Raw genomic sequence first — 17,892 nt, 5'->3', positions numbered from 1 at the left:
TTTTTTTTTTTTTTAAAAATCACTGTTTGGCAGCTTTCTGTGTGCACTGTGTATAGGCAGAAAGCCGCCAATCAGTGGTGTGGGCAGGTTTTACAGCGCCATGCCAATGGAGGACTACATGGCAGCTGGGTAAGGCTACTTTCACACATCAGTTTTTTGCCGTCAGGCAGGATCCGGCTATTTTTAGAAAAAACGGATCCGGCATAAATTTTGGAGAACTGTAGAAACGGATCCGTTTTTTTGCTGGATCCGTCTAGCAGGTTATATCTGTTCCTGGGGGCTGGCCAATTGGATCTGAGCATGCGCAGACTTAAAAAAACCGGATCCGGTGGCTGGATCCGTCTTTTTCTGGATCCGGCGCATTCCGGCGCCCATAGACTTTCATTGTAGCAAAAAGCTGGAAGCGCCGGATCCGGCGCTTCCGGCTTTTTCGCCAGAGACAAAAAAACGTTACAGTAGCCGTTTTTTCCAGACGCCGGAATGAGACAAGTTGCCGGATCCGGCAAAAAACAGATGAAACGCAATGCCATCCGGCACAATCCGGCGCTAATGCAAGTCAATGGGGAAAAACTGGATCCGGCATTGCATTTTGCCGGATCCGGTTTTACAAAAAAAAGCCGGATCGCGCCTGAAGGCAAAAAACTGATGTGTGAAAGAGGCCTTACTAGTCTTTCAGTGAGAATATTCTGCTCACTTCTGGCAATAGCTTATCTCTGGTGTAGGAATAGTACCAATAGTGACTCATAAAGTTGTTGCCCTAGTTTTCCAATCATGCCGAGTAAAATGAAACCTCTAGCGCCATCTTGCCTTTGATATTCCTATATAACAGACAGGCTTATCGCCTAATAAGCCAGCTGATAGTCATCGCCCATTTAATTGCATTTACAAATTTAGGTGATGTATTAATTCTGTGTTTGCAAATTACCTGTTTTATGGACTAAAAGAGCAATTACATGATTTTGCACAGGACATAAAGTTAATGAAGTGCAGAAATGAACTTCACACTCAGGTTTTTCTGTACAAATCTGAATGGCAAACGCAGAACTAATGACAGAAGAAATAATCTGCTCATAACCCAGTTCTGTGCCGGTGATGGCGGTAATGAGGACATTATTATTAGAAGTCTTTATAGGTCATGTTTGCTCGCCCTCTCTGCAACTCCCCAATGGAGGAGAAAAATCAAGGAGTATCTGCACCTAAAATGACAAAATAAAAACTCAACCTGCAAATGGAAGGTCCTCAGTTCTCCACTTATACGAGTTTCATGTTAAGCTCCCATATTGGCAACCAATGTGGCTGAAAAACATTCTCCATTCTCTGGGAAAGTAGATTGACAACTAGAGATGAGCGGACAGATTCGCGGATGACTGAATTCAGGTAGAAATTAGAACATTCTGCCATTCACAAGGATGTGCAAAAAAAGAAACATGCCCAAGTGCCATTCCACACACTGCTGAAGACTCAACAGGCTAATTGTGATGCCGAGTCACAACTCACAGACAAACCATAAGGCTGTGTGCCCACGTTGCATTTTTTAAATGTTTCCGCCACGTTTTTGCCGCTGCGGAAACGCTTAAAAAACGCTAACAAAACGCATTCCCATGCAATCCTATGGGATTTTGCAGTTGCTGTGCCAATGCTGCGGATTTTTCCTCCGCGGAATTGCATAGCGGCAAAATCCGCAGCATGTCCATTAATCCTGCGGAACCGCGGCGATTCCGCCGCCATAGAATTGCATTGAAACACTCACTTTAGGCATGTGGCTATGCCCACCATGTGTAAAGTGAGCGCTTCATGTGCGGATGGTACCCAGGGTCTGGAGGAGAGGAGACTCTCCTCCATGCACTGGGTGCCATATTCCAGTATAAAACATAGAATTAAAATAAAAATTAGAGATATACTGTACTTACCCTCTTGTTGGCCCCCGGAGTCCTCCCGGCCCTCATTGGCGCTGCCAGCAACTTCTGTTCCCAGGGATGCATTGCGAGAATGACCACTGATAACGTAGAAGTCCCGCGTGATGCTACATCATCAGAGGTCATTGTCACAAGGCATCCCTGGGAACGGAAGTTGCCGGCATCACCGATGAGGACCGGGAGGATTCCGAGGGCAAGTATCTCTCTTATTTTTTTTATTATTTTTAACATTCTATCTTTTACTATTGATGCTGCATAGGCAGCATCAATAGTAAAAAGTTGGTCACACTTGTCAAGCACTATGCGTGACAAGTGTGACCAACCTGTCAATCACTATTCCAAGCGATGCTTCAAATCGCTTGGGAAAGCGCTGGCATTCTGCAAGCTCAAAACGCTTGTGTTTTGCAGGAAAACGCATGCGAATTCCGCATGCGTTTTACCCGCGGAGGGGAGTTGCGGAAATGTTCTAAGGGTATTTTTCCACAGTCAGTATTGGCAGCGCTTTAGACCCAGCTCCGTCCAAAGCGCTACCGGCTCACGCGTGGTGATTCCGCATGTGTTCATTGAACCATGCGGAATCACCGCATTCTATACATAGGATGGTGATATTTATCTTGCGGTGACTGAGTGTCTCCGCAAAATAAATAGACATGCTGCATATCCGGTTACGCAGGGAAGCCGGAGGCGTCCCTGCACACATAGTGGAGATGGGATTTCATAAAATCCCCTCCACTATGCTGTAACATCTGGCCGCTGTGGATTGGACGCTGCGGCTGTACACAGCGTCCAATCCTCAGCATTTACTGACTGTGAAAACACACCCTTAAACAGGTTAGTCAGGAGGTCCGAGGTCAGATACCAGGAGGGCTCGTAGTACAGAGGAGTAATACAAAGGCGTGATCAGGGAACAGTCCGGGGTCAAAAGCCAGAAGGGTTTGTGTCAAGACAAGGGGTCAGATACCAGAAGTTAGAGAGCATCAAGAGCAGGAGGGATAATCCACAAGAAAAGTCACGACAAATCCTAAGTCCAGAAACAAGATTAGAGCAAAGAATCATAGGGCAAAGCAAAACACACCTAACTTAAGTAAAGCTACAACTGATACTGGCTACTAACAGCTTGTCCGATAAATACCTTGTAAATGATTAAGAATGGGAGGTACCTGTGGAAACGCCCGCAGACTAGACCAGATTGAGCAGCATTGCTGTCAGATTGCATTGCTGCCAACTCAGCATGCCCCAGGAACAGACTGGATGATTGGACTGTCACTCACAAAACTGACAGTCCAGAACACACCAGATCCCATAGGCAGGCGAGCTCTCACTCGGCCACAGTCAATGTTGAAAACCGTGACAGTACCCCCTCTTCCAGTGAGGACACCGGACCCTTATGCTTCCCAGGAAGTCTAGCATGAAAGGCCCTGACCAGTGGATCTGCCCTCACAGATCGGGCTGGAGCCCAGGATCTCTACTCTGGTCCATATCACTTCCAATGTATGAGGTACTGTAGGGAATTACAGACTCTCTGAACCTCATACTCTAAACCAGTGTTCCCCAACTCTAGTCCTCAAGAGCCACTAACTGTTTATGTTTTCAGGATTTCCTTAGTATGGCCCAGGTGATAACTGAAGTACCTGCACAGGCAATAATTCCATCACCTGGGCAGTACTAATGAAATCCTGAAAACATGACCTGTTGGTGACTCTTGAAGACTGGAGTTGGGGAACACTGCTCTAGACTGTCATCGACAGCAACCAGTGGAGGCAGGGACAAAGGCGACACCATCAAGGGGACAAATTCTTTCAGCAGGAATCTATGGAAGTAAGTCTTTAAGAAAGCAGAGAGATGGAGGAAGCTTCAACCTAAATACAGTCATATGTAAAAGTTTGGGCACCCCTATTAATGTTAACCTTTTTTCTTTATAACAATTTTGTTTTTTGCAACAGCTATTTCAGTTTCATATATCTAATAACTGATGGACTCAGATATATTTCTGGATTCAAATGAGGTTTATTGTACTAACAGAAAATGTGCAATCTGCATTTAAACAAAATTTGACCGGTGCAAAAGTATGGGCACCCTTATCATTTTCTTGATTTGAACACTCCTAACTACTTTTTACTGACTTCCTGAAGCACTAAATTGGTTTTGTAACCTCATTGAGCTTTGAGCTTCATAGTCAGGTGTATCAAATCATGAGAAAAGGTATTTAAGGTGGCCACTTTCAAGTAGTTCTCCTATTTGATTCTCCTATGAAGAGTGACATCATGGGCTCCTCAAAACAACTCTCAAATGATCTGAAAACAAAGATTATTCAACATAGCTTTTCAGGGGAAGGATACAAAAAGTTGTCTCAGAGATTTAACCTGTCAGTTTCCAGTGTGAGGAACATAGTAAGGAAATGGAAGAACACAGGTACAGTTCTTGTTAAGCCCAGAAGTGGCAGGCCAAGAAAAATATCAGAAAGGCAGAGAAGAAGAATGGTGAGAACAGTCAAGGACAATCCACAGACCACCTCCAAAGACCTGCAGCATCATCTTGCTGCAGATGGTGTCACTGTGCATCGGTCAACAATACAGCGCATGCATAACGCCTTTTTGTATGACCAAACAACTCAATCTTTGTTTCATCAGTCCACAGGACCTTCTTCCCAAATGTAACTGGCTTGTCCTAATGTGCTTTTGCATACCTCAGGCGACTCTGTTTGTGGCGTGCTTGCAGAAACGGCTTCTTTCGCATCACTCTCCCATACAGCTTCTCCTTGTGCAAAGTGTGCTGTATTGTTGACCGATGCACAGTGACACCATCTGCAGCAAGATGATGCTGCAGGTCTTTGGAGGTGGTCTGTGGATTTTCCTTGACTGTTCTCACCATTCTTCTTCTCTGCCTTTCTGATATTTTTCTTGGCCTGCCACTTCTGGGCTTAACAAGAACTGTACCTGTGTTCTTCCATTTCCTTACTATGTTCCTCACACTGGAAACTGACAGGTTAAATCTCTGAGACAACTTTTTGTATCCTTCCCCTGAAAAGCTATGTTGAATAATCTTTGTTTTCAGATCATTTGAGAGTTGGTTTGAGGAGCCCATGATGCCACTCTTCATAGGAGAATTAAATAGGAGAACTACTTGCAAGTGGCCACTTTAAATACCTTTTCTCATGATTTGATACACCTGGCTCTGAAGTTCAAAGCTCAATGAGGTTACAAAACCAATTTAGTGCTTCAGGAAGTCAGTAAAAAGTAGTTAGGAGTGTTCAAATCAAGAAAATAAGGGTGCCCATACTTTTGCACCGGTCAAATTTTGTTTAAATGCAGATTGCACATTTTCTGTTAGTACAATAAACCTCATTTGAATCCAGAAATATAACTGAGTCCATCAGTTATTAGATATATGAAACTGAAATACCTGTTGCAAAAAACAAAATTGTTATAAAGAAAAAAGGTTAACATTAATAGGGGTGCCCAAACTTTTACATATGACTGTAACACCGGATTGACCACTTCCACAGCCTCATAGATGCCAATGAATTTCGAACCAAACTTCGATGATGGTACCTAAAATTTAATGTTTCTGAATGTTACTGGTTTCTAGCATACCTATCACCCACTTTCAACAGGAACTGCCAAAAGTTTTCGAACAGTCTTCGGTTTTTGTTGAACTTAAGCAACCCTAATATTCCTTTGAACCTCCTTCCAAACATCCCCAAGCTTCTGTATTGCGACCCTCACCTCAGGACACACAGAACTTATCATGGAAAACTCACCAGAATGATGATGAAAACCATAAGTACAGAAAAAGTTGCAGAAGACCGATTGATCCAACTGTTAAAACCGAAGGAATGAAGACCAGTCCTGCTGCTAAGTCGCAATAAAACACTTCAAAATTTGCTCCAAAGACTGATTTGTCCTCTCTGTCTGACCGTTAGTTTCAGGGTGGTAGACAGGAAAAAGACAAGAAAATCCCCAGTTTCTTACAAGAAGCTCTCCAGAACCTTTAGACAAATTGCACTCTCCTATCAGACACAATGTTAAGAGGAATTCCATGGAACCTCACCACTTGCCGAATAAACAACCTGGAGAGTGTTTCTGCAATATGCAACCCTGACAAAGGAACAAAATGAGCTTGTTTGCTGAATCGGTCAATCACCACCCATATGACAGTTTTTCCATCAGACAGAGGCAAATCTGTGATGAAATCCATGGACAGATAAGTCCACATTCTTTCCGGAATTGGCAATGGAACCAATTCCTTTACCGGACACAGCCAGTTATGACAAACTTTAGTGTGTGCGCACACTTCACAGGATGATCCAAAATCTTTATCATTACTCACAGACAGCCAACAAAATCTGGAAATAGCTTTCTGCGTATTTGTGACCCTAGGATGACCACTCAAGACATAATCATGAAACTCCTGTAACAGGTGCAATCTAAAGAACACAGGTACAAATAACGTGGACCCTGGAGTGGAAGACAGGGACAACCACTGAGTTTTCTGGATCTCCGCTTCCAACTCAGAGGGTACCACAGAAGCCACAATGTCCTTAGGAAGAATGGGGGGGGTGGAGATTCTGGAGGCGAACCTAAATCAAGACTGTGTGACAATGCGTCAGTCTTCACATTCTTAGACTCCAGTCTGAATTTGATAAAGAACTTGAATCTAGAGAAAAACGAGGAACAACTGGCCTGTCTAGGAGTTAACCATTTAGCTGATTCAATGTGAGCTAAATATTTACGGTCTGTGACCACAGTGATTGATGAACTGCCCCCTAAACAAAAATGCCTCCATTCCTCAAAAGCTAGTTTAACATGAGTAACTAACAATTCCTGACATCATAATTTCTTTCAATAGACGAAAATTTCTTCAAGAAAAATGCACACGGCCACAAAATAGTCAGAGTTTTGGGCCCTTGAGATAAATTGTCCCCAACATCTGAAGCATCCACCTCCACAATGAATGGTTTGTGAAGATTGGGTTGGATTAGAACAGGAGCAGGCATAAAATACATTTTCAATTGTTCGAAAGCCCCAATAGCATCCGGTGACCAAACCTAGAGGTCTGCCCCCTTATGTGTGAGATCAGTAAGAGGTTTAACAATCTGAGAAAACCCCATAAATAATTTCCTGTAATAGTTGGCAAATCCTATAAAATGTTGCAATGCTTTCAGGTCCCTAGGTAGAACCCAATCTATTATGGCTTGCATTTTTCCCAGGATCCATTTTAAACCCATAGAATGTATCCCAGAAAAGAAACCTCCTGAACAGAGATAATACATTTCTCAATTTTCAAGAACAAAGAATTTTCCCTGAATCTTTGTAATACAACCTGGACATGTTCTAGATGTGAGTCCAAATCAGGCAACATAAACTGAAATGTCATCAATGTAAATAACAGCAAATCTCCCAATGCAATCAGAAAATACATAATTAATAAAGTTTTGAAACACAGCAGGTGTGTAAGGAAGGGCCAGGACTGTAGTCGTGACCTGTATAACGGTGGCAGCTGTGTCCAGCCCTTCCCCTACATGAAACAAGACTCTTCTCCTCGGCATACCTGCATCTCCAGATTCAGCTTCACCCGGGTACTTCCCAGACCATAACAGTCCCTCTTCTAGGCGACCCCCATCAATGGAAACTTACTTAGGATTTCGCATGTTACGTCCACAGTTGGTACATTACAACATTTGCTTGCTTCCTCATCTTTCCCTTTCTGGCTGTCACTTCTGTGCAGTACACGCCCGGACCGGGCCGTCTTCGACTGCTTCCGAGTTCCTTCCTGGCCAGACCTTGCTATAATGACATTTCCTTCAGCCCGTTTCGTCCCAGACATAAATTCATCAGTCACTACGTTTGGTGGCTCCTGGTGAAGCATCCGGCCCGTCTGTACCGATCTTGTCGAAGCTCCAACTTCCTTCATTTCCTTAGTCCAGCCAACTTCTGCCCTAAAAGCGTTGGCCCAGGCGATCAGACACCACATCTTCCTTTTCCTGTATTGGCCCACTGCTAAGACCCGCAGTGGCCGTGGGTAACGTGGGCTATAATGACTCAACTGCCGAGTTGTCCAGACCTATAGCCCATGTGGACACTTGGTCCCCCTGGCCCCATCTGACTAAACCATTTTTCTGCACTAACCTTAACGCCCAGCAGCCCCTCCTACAATTAACCCTATCAGATCCCACTAGTATGCCCCAATCTAGTGGCCCGCAACATAATTACATCTACCTGGCCTATGGGGAACTATGTACTAAGAGTGCCCTCCTCTAATGTCCCAAGAAAGGATGCACTAACGTTCCCTAACTGTACAAAAGGCATATAACATCTACAATACCATAATACAGGAATGCAAGGCAATATATTACAGTTTTCTATAAAATAGTAACACATTCATGTGGCAATACCATTAACAATAAGCAGTAATACACAGTTATACATGTAGCAGTACCGCAGACAATTATCATAAAATGCATCTATAAACATTAAGTACTGGAAGATAATCAGAGGGAAGGGTAGCATGTAAAACATTACAGGTGCATTATATCTCACCCCCTTACAGGTACATTGGTTAACCCAAAGGGCATGACAAGATTTTCAAATAGACCCTCCGAAGTTAAAAACGCTGTTTTCCACTCATCACCCTTCTGAATGTGTATCAAATTGTAAGCACCACTAATGTCAAGTTTAGAAAACCATTTAGCCCCAGGAAGCTGATTATAAAGGTCGGGGGAAGAGTGGAAGTGGGTATGCATTCTTATAGGGAATCAGTCACCTATTTTTTGGTATATAAGATGCGGCCACCAATGTAACCTGAAAGAGAAGAAAATCAAGTTATATTATACTCACCTAGGTGCGGTCCGGGTCCGGAAGGTGTCACGGTCCGGTTCCTCTCATCTTCTAGCGATGACGTCCTCTTCTTTGCTTCCCGTCGTGGCTCCGGCGCAGGCGCACTGCTCTGCTCTGTTGAGGGCAGAGCAGAGTACTGCAGTGCGCAGACGCCGGAAGAGCTCCAGGCCCACATAAATTATAAAGGTGAGATTTAGGTAATTTGGCCCCAGAGACAAGATCAATAACACAATAAGAACGATGGGGAGATAATGTCTCCGCCTCTTTTTCAGAAAAACAAAATTCTGAAGTCTTTCAGATACCCCGGCAGCCCCTCCAGACTTGAAGAACATACTGGCACAGAGCTTAGACATTTCTTATGACTTTTTGGGCAGCACTTAATTTCCTTATGGTACCAATCAAAAATAGGATTGTGAATGAGCAACCATGGAAGCCCCAATGCCACCCAAGAAGGTACCGTATCCAAGACAAAACAGGATTTGGATTCTGAGTTAAATTCTCCTATTCTATATGAATTCTACCGTTACAAATTTTACAAAGTTCTGAAGTTGCGGTGTCTTGTCAATTGCAAAAATTTGAATGGCTTTTGCCAGACTAACTGTCCCTAATCCTAATTTCCGAACCAGATAAAAATCAAGAAAGTTAGCTGCATACCTGCAGTCAATGAAAGGCAATGCTGGCAATATCTGGTTCTTGAAAGACAAAAAACAGTTTTGAGCACTACTTTATCTAAGGAGAAAAAGGGTACCTGGAAGTCTGCGTGACCTCCAAAGCTATCATGCAGACTTAGTAGTTTTCCTTGCTTGAGGGCGAGTTGAAGTGTCCTTTAAAGAATGTCCTGCAAGACCACAGTAGAAACAAAACAGTCCAAGCTTATGTCTTTATTTCTTCTCCACGGCACAAAAGCTGGCAGCTCCACCCACCAATGACTTTACCGTGGGTAAACGGGCATGCTCCAGAGAGGTAAACAAGGCATTCCGCTGCACACCATGCCTCTCACAAATTTGGCGATCCATTTGTGCAGCCTGGGTTATGACCTTCGCCAAAGAACAAGGGGGATCATGCAGAACGTGAGCGTCCTCCAGGGATTCAGACAGACCTCTATGAAATTGGCACCTAAGGGCTGCATTGTTCCACTAACCATCAGGAGACCACTGTCAGAATTCAATGCAGTAGTACTCAGCGTTGCGACCCCCATGCCAGATTCATGATCGCAGCCTCAGCCACCTGGATTCTGCAGAGTTTGTCATGAATGAACACTAAGACAGCAAAAAGGCATCAACTGAAGACCGTTCTGGGGCTTGTGAGGACAAAAAAAAAAAAAAAAAAAATGTCCAAGTCTGAGGGACCCCTCACAATAGGGACATGACTATTCCCACCCGTTGGGACTCATCCCCTGAAGACCGGGGTCGCAAGGTAAAGAATAGCCTAGGTCAGTGATGGCGAATCTATGGCACGCATGCCAGAGAGGGCACGCAGAGCCCTCTCAGATGGCATACGGCCTCGCCTCACTGCTCCGGAGTTGCAGTTTCCTCCTTCCTCTCACTTATTAATCGGCGCGGCCGCGGAGCTGAATGATGTTATCCAGCCGCGGCCGCTCAATGTGTTAAAGTGAGAGGAACGGAAGCTGCCGTTGCGCGGAGAGGTGCGTGTGGCCACCGGTGTGTGTGGCCGCCGGTGTGTGTGCGTGGCCACTGGTGTGTGTGAGTGATGGGGAGAGGGCCAACGATGTGAGTGATGGGGAGAGGGCCAACGATGTGAGTGATGGAGAAGGCAATGATGGGAGTGATGGGGAGAGGGGAATGATGGGGGAGAGGGCTAATGATGGGAGTGATGCGGGAGAGGGGAATGATGGGAGTGATGGGGAGAGGGGAATGATGGGGAGAGGGCCAATGATGGGGTGGAGGAAATGATGGAGGTGGTGGAATGGGCAATTTCTACATGATTGGGGTCATGAAGGGGCATATTTCTGCGTGAAGGGGATCATGATGGGGCATATTTCTGCGTGAAGGGGATCATGATGGGGCATATTTCTGCGTGAAGGGGATCATGATGGGGCATATTTCTGCGTGAAGGGGATCATGATGGGGCATATTTCTGCGTGAAGGGGATCATGATGGGGCATATTTCTGCGTGAAGGGGATCATGATGGGGCATATTTCTGCGTGAAGGGGATCATGATGGGGCATATTTCTGCGTGAAGGGGATCATGATGGGGCATATTTCTGCGTGAAGGGGATCATGATGGGGCATATTTCTGCGTGAAGGGGATCATGATGGGGCATATTTCTGCGTGAAGGGGATCATGATGGGGCATATTTCTACGTGAAGGGGATCATGATGGGGCATATTTCTACGTGAAGGGGATCATGATGGGTCATATTTCTACGTGAAGGGGATCATGATGGGTCATATTTCTACGTGAAGGGGATCATGATGGGTCATATTTCTACGTGAAGGGGATCATGATGGGTCATATTTCTACGTGAAGGGGATCATGATGGGTCATATTTCTACGTGAAGGGGATCATGATGGGTCATATTTCTACGTGAAGGGGATCATGATGGGTCATATTTCTACGTGAAGGGGATCATGATGGGTCATATTTCTACGTGAAGGGGATCATGATGGGTCATATTTCTACGTGAAGGGGATCATGATGGGTCATATTTCTACGTGAAGGGGATCATGATGGGTCATATTTCTACGTGAAGGGGATCATGATGGGTCATATTTCTACGTGAAGGGGATCATGATGGGTCATATTTCTACGTGAAGGGGATCATGATGGGTCATATTTCTACGTGAAGGGGATCATGATGGGTCATATTTCTACGTGAAGGGGATCATGATGGGTCATATTTCTACGTGAAGGGGATCATGATGGGTCATATTTCTACGTGAAGGGGATCATGATGGGGCATATTTCTGCGTGAAGGGGATTAATGATGGGGCATATTTCTGCATGAAGGGGATCATGATGGGGCATTTGGCACATAATGGCACTTCGTCATAAATAATTGGGTTTTAGGTTGCAGTTTGGGCACTCGGTCTCAGAAAGGTTCGCCATCACTGGCCTAGGTGATGATTTTGTGTGTTTATATATATACATTTTTTTGTAATATTTTATTACCCACCAATTGAGTTGTTTTACAAGACTGACTCCTAGAAAAAGGTCATGACTGATATCCAGTTCACTATGTACCTAATGAAGGAGCCAGATCTGCTAAGAAACGCGTTGTTTGAATAAATCCCAAAAAATCCCTACTTTATTCTACTCCATCCCTTATCTCCTTTTTCACAGGCAGCGCTCACCGAGACCACAATATTTTTTGTATGCAAATTCATCTCGAGTCTTGACTTCAGAACTTTGTGGAATTAGCTGCAGCCTTTGGAGTTAGCACAATCCTTGCGGCATCAGTGTTGTGCCCGCCGCACAACACCTTCAGGTGAGTTCAAACACTCACCTATCTAGCATGTCGATGATGGAATCACTCTCCTTTTGTTTCTTTTATATCACATGGTCTAGCATAGCCAATCAGGGAGCCATCAGATTCGGTATAAAAGATGAGGGCCAGGCAAGGACGCCATGTTATGCAAGTATAGTGTAAGAATAGGAGGTCAGAGTGTACAGTTCATTCCACATATGGATATAAAAAGGCCTATTCTGATTATGGCGCACTACAGCAATGATCAAGCAGATTGAAAATGGGAATGGTAGTCTTAGTCTGTTATTATTTATATAGCGCCATTAATTCCATGGTGCTGTACATGAGAAGGGGGGGGTTACATACAAAGTTATAGATATCGCTAACAGTAAACAAATTTACAATGACAGACTGGTACAGAGGGGAGAGGACCCTGTCCTTGCGGACTTACATTCTATGGGATATTGGGGAAGAGACAGAAGGTCGGGGGTGCAGCAGCTCTGGTGATTTTGAGGCGGCAGCTCGGGCGGTGGTGATGCAGCAGAATGGTTATTGCAGGCTGTGAGCTTTCCTGAAAAGATGGGTTTTCAGGTTCCGTTTGAAGGATCCGAGGGGGGTGGATAATCGGACGTGTTGAGGCATGGAATTCCAGAGGATAGGGGATATTCGGGAGAAATCTTGGAGGCGTTGTGTGAGGCACGAATAAGTGTGGAAGAGAGTAGGAGGTCTTGGGAGGATCGAAGATTACGTTAGGGAAGATATTGGTAGATTAGTTCAGAGATATAGGGAGGGGACAGGTTGTAGATGGCTTTGTAGGTCAGTGTTAGCAGTTTGAACTGGATTCATTGGTGAATTGGGAGCCAGTGGAGGGATTTGCAGAGGGGAGAGACAGGGGAGTAGCGAGGAGAGAGGTAGATTAGTCGGGCAGAAGAGTTGAGGACAGACAGGAGTGGTGCAAGAGAGTTAGCAGGGAGGCCACAGAGGAGAGTGTTGCAGTAGTCAAGGCGGGAGATGATGTGGGCATGCACAAGAGTTTTATTAGATTGAGGGCTGAGGAAGGGACGAATTCTGGAAACATTTTTGATTTGACGGCGGCAGGAGGTGGCAAGAGTTTGGATGTGTGGTTTGAAGGACAGGGCAGAGTCAAGAGTTACTCCGAGGCAGCGGATTTCAGGTGCAGAAGACAGCGTGATGCTGTTTACCATAATAGATAGATCGGGTAGGGAAGATACGCGAGATGGAGCAAACATAATGAGTTCAGCTTTGTCTACATTGAGTTTTAGGAAGAGAGAGGTGAAAAAGAAGGGTATGGCTGATAGACACTCCGGGATTCTGGACAGCAGAGAGGTGACATCTGGGCCAGAGAGGTAGATCTGAGTGTCATCCGCATACAGGTGGTACTGGAAGCCATGGGACATTATGAGCTGTCCTAGGCCAAGAGTAAAGATGGAAAAAAGTAGGGGCTCCAGGACAGAGCCTTGGGGGACTCCAACAGAGAGACGGCGGGATGAGGAGGTAGTGTGGGAGTGGGAAATGCTGAATGTGCAGTCAGAAAGGTATGAGGCAATCCAGGACAGGGTAAGGTCTTTGATGCCAAGGGAAGAAAGAATCTGTAGCAGTAGGCAGTGGTCGACTGTGTCGAAGGCAGAGGACAGGTCGAGAAGGAGGAGGATGGAGAACTGTCTGATAGCTTTGGCTGTGAGTAAGTCATTAATTATTTTGGTCAGGGCAGTTTCAGTGGAGTGGTGGGGGCGGAAGCCACATTGGAGGATGTCAAGGAGGGAGTTAGATGAGAGGTGGGAGGAAAGTTGAGCATGGACATGCTGTTCAAGGAGTTTGGAAGCAAACGGGAGCAGTGATATGGGGCGATAGTTGGGCATAGCAGTTGGGTCAAGGTTTGATTTTTTGAAGATGGGTGTGATGGAGGCATGTTTGAAGGCAGAGGGGAAGGTACCAGAAGATAGGGATAGGTTGAAGAGATGCGTTAGGAAAGATTATGTTAGTGAGGTTGGGGAGCAGGTGGGAAGGGATGGGGTCAAGAGCACAGGTAGAGAGGTGTGATTTGGAAAGGAGATGAGTAAGCTCTCCTTCAGTGATGTTGGAGAGGGAGGTTATTAGGGAAGGGCAGAGGTCTGGTATGTAGAGTGGTTTGGGGTGGTGGGACAGTAAAGGTTTGCCTTGTTTGGTCGATCTTGTTTTTGAAGTAGGTGGAAAAATCCTCAGCAGAGATGAGGGGAGTTGGAGGTGGCAGTGGTGGGCAGAGGAGAGAGTTAAATGTGCTGAACAGTGGTTTTGGGTTGTGGGATAATGAAGATACAAGGTTTGTGAAATAGGTCTGTTTAGCAGAGGTGAGGGCTGATTAGTGCTGTTAATGCTAGTGCAAAAATTCAAGTGCTATATAGAGAAGTGTTGCACTTGTATAATCACTCAGCAACTTAATAGCTTCTTTTTATTTTTTTATTTTTTTTTTATAGTTCACAAACTGCAAATCATCAGCTCAGGAGCTGCACATGGGACGTACCAACATGACAATGATCCAAAACACAAGGCAAAGTCGACCTGTCATTTGCTACAGCAGAACAAAGTGAAGGTTCTGGAGTAGCCATCTCAGTCTCCTGACCTCAATATCATTGAGCCACTCTGGGGAGATCTCAAGCGCGCAGTTCATGCAAGATAGCTCAGGAATTTACAGGAACTGGAGGCTTTTTGCTAAGAAGAGTGGGCGGTTTTACCATCTGAGAAAATAAAGAACCTCATCCACAAATACCACAAAAGACTTCAAGCTGTCATTGATATTAGAGGGGGCCATACACGGTATAAAGGAATGGGGTATGTAAACTTTTGATCAGGGTTAGTTGGATGTTTTGGGTTGTCATTATGATTTTAAAAGAGAAAACATAGTAGTTTGACAAGAAATGGCTTCACCCAACCACTAACCATGAGTGGAGAAAAAGGTTTGGTGTTAATATTCTCTGAAAAAAGGCCAAGAAAGCAAAAGTTCTGCCAGGGTATGTAAACTTTTGAGCACAACTGTAGTATGGAGCCTTGTATTCTGGTAAAACTGGTTGTTAAAAAAAATTATGGGACATTATCAAACTTCTTTCACAGAGAATGGAGGATGTTTCAGAAAAAAAAAAACAAAAAAAACAAGGGTGTATAACACCCTTTAAAAAGTATCACTCCAGCGTTTGTTGTTTTTCAGCGCTGGAGTGTTGCTTCTGATGTAAAGACCCTCCCCTAGGTCTTATACTCACCCTCCATAATCTTCATCATTTTTGGCGACATCTTGTGAACTCAACATTTGACTGACAGGAATTCAGAAGTTACATCAACAAGCTCTCAATCTAAGTCTATGAGCAAGAACGAAGCTCTCATAGACTTGTACCGAGTTGTGACTTCCAGTTTGCTCCATGATACATTGGAGAAGATCCAGCAGGTCTCAAACTGCCGGAGACCGATGGGAGTGGTGGTGATAAAGATGGAGATGGCGGCAGGTAAATATAAAAGTATGGTCAGGGACCTTAGATTAGAAGTACCACTCCAGGGTAAAAATAACAAAAAAGGAAAAGCTGGAGTAATGCTATGAGTCTACTTTTTGACAGTCAGGACAGGACTTCCTAGATCCAGGCCTGCTTATTTCAGACATCTTGACAACAGATGACAGCCGAAAGACTTCTATTGGAAGGCAAACCACCGATACTCACAACACCCGGTGCCAGGAACACAGTCACATTACTGTACTTTGACAGATCGGCCTACAAAATGAGCAATAAATTAACTGTGATTACATGGTCATTATGAATCTGGGCAAGCAACGTAAAACACATGGCAAGTAAATTTACTTACTGCCCAAAAGTCCTGTTTGAGGAAAATTGCCTGTTGCCGAGAAATCCCTCTCCGATATGCCATAACTTTTGCCCAATTTAACAAGATGGGATTTAATTCATAGCCGGTACTGTGAAATCCCATAGACGCGGTGGTGAAAACCTAACAAAAAACACACTGTCTGAATTGTCTTCACAGCAAATGCAATGTAGATGCTTTGGTGAAATATGTCAGACCTACACCAATCTGATACTGAGGACCTATGACCTAGGCCATCAATCCGTTAGTCTGGGACAAGCGCTTTAAGGCGCTATGCTAAATGGGAAACGTGAAACAATTAGGAAATACAGCCCTGAGGTGCCTATAAGTGTCCACTGAATACAGGATGCCCACAATGACATCTATACCATAGAACAGGCCCCCGGGCTATTTTAACACCCACGCACCTCAGGATTGTCTACAAAAAGCTGTTTTCTTAGCCAATAAAGTCTTTTTTTTTTTTTTTTTTTTAATTCGTTTAGTGAACAAAAAGGAGAACATCATACATATTGGCTTATGATAATAAAATACTAGCATAGCCCTTACAAATATACAGAAAACAGCCGGTTATACATTGTGAAGCATGTATATCAGTTGACTTTCACAGGCTTTTATCATATTGTTCATGCAGATAATAAAGAACATTAGCCTTTCAAGTATACAGAAAACAGCCAACCGGTTATACATTGTGAAGCATGCATATCAGTTGACTTTCACCAGCTGTTATCATATTATTCATTCAGATAATAAAGAACATTCCTAAACTACAACTATATCAACTGGTGCCTACTACTGCGCAGCCTAATATCTCATATCATGTTATCTCACATATGATGTCTCAATTTTGCAAAGTAAGGTAAGAAGAATTCCACCTCTCCCAGATCTTCTCAAACTTGCCCGGGCATCCCCTATTTTGATAAAGCATACGTTCGTATGGAACAATCGAGTTCACCAGGTCAATCCACATTCTAAGGGAGGGACATGAACCCCCCATCCACCGTAGTGCCAACACCTTCCGTGCCATAGTGTTTCACGCAGAAAAATCCTGTCATAATGACCCCAATTCTCCTCATCCCATACCCCAAACAAGCAGAGCAGTGGTACAAGAGGAACCGGGGCCTGCATCAAGGATGACAGAAGCAGGGTCCCCTCTTTCCAGTACTGTAAAATAATGGGACATTGCCAGATCATATGAACAAAATCCGCATCTGGTGAATGACATCGCAGACATTCTGATGATTGAAGTCGACCCATCCTGAAAAGTCGTGTCGGAGTTAAGTATGATTGATTAATTATATACAGCTGTATCATTCTATTATTAATAGATGGTGATACTCCAATCGGAGATTCCAGGATCTCCTCCCACTCCTCGCCCTGAGCATCAGGGATGAGCCTGTCCCATTTCCTTTTAATAGAGCTTATAGCAGATTCCGTTCCCACCGACAGCATGTACGTGTATAAAGAGGAGAGGAGACCCTGGGGACCCTGTGAATTAAGGATTCCTATCAGAGGCAGAGATGAAATAGTACGGTTCACAGCCCCGCATCTCAAGTGTGATTGAAGAGCCGATCTCAGCTGTAAATAACGGAAAAACTGGGATCTCGGAATATCATGTGTGACCTGTAATTGCTCAAAAGACACCAAGGTCCTCTGGTCATACAAGTCTCCCATCGAAGAAACATTATGTTGCATCCAAAAAACAGTGGATGGGTGGTTCAGTAGTTCTGGGAAATATTCATTATTCCATAGGGGCATCTCAGCTATAAAATCTTTTAACCCAATCGCTTTCTTAATCTGTCTCCAAACTAATCGCGGCAGTGGGAGCAAGGGTAGTAGACGAGGGACAT

General features: G+C 44.4%; 1 protein-coding gene across 4 annotated transcripts in view; it reads right to left on the bottom strand.

Moving 5' to 3' along the window:
* LOC141097197 (ATP synthase subunit C lysine N-methyltransferase-like) overlaps positions 1–17,892 on the bottom strand; it is a 34,199-nt gene that overhangs the window by 787 nt on the left and 15,520 nt on the right. For all 4 annotated transcript variants that reach the window (XM_073584301.1, XM_073584302.1, XM_073584300.1 and 1 more), the window contains 2 exons: positions 16,028–16,168; positions 15,886–15,936 (listed from right to left, as the gene is read on the bottom strand). In XM_073584301.1, the coding sequence (XP_073440402.1) occupies positions 15,886–15,936; positions 16,028–16,168 (192 nt within the window). The remainder of the gene's footprint in view (positions 1–15,885; positions 15,937–16,027; positions 16,169–17,892) is intronic.

The sequence above is a fragment of the Dendrobates tinctorius genome, unplaced genomic scaffold (assembly GCF_039654945.1).
Source record: "Dendrobates tinctorius isolate UK_male_01 unplaced genomic scaffold, ASM3965494v1 ptg000083l, whole genome shotgun sequence".
NCBI lineage: Eukaryota > Metazoa > Chordata > Amphibia > Anura > Dendrobatidae > Dendrobates > Dendrobates tinctorius.
Note: the sequence above shows the minus strand (reverse complement) of the source record. Positions and strands in the feature narration are given on the sequence as shown.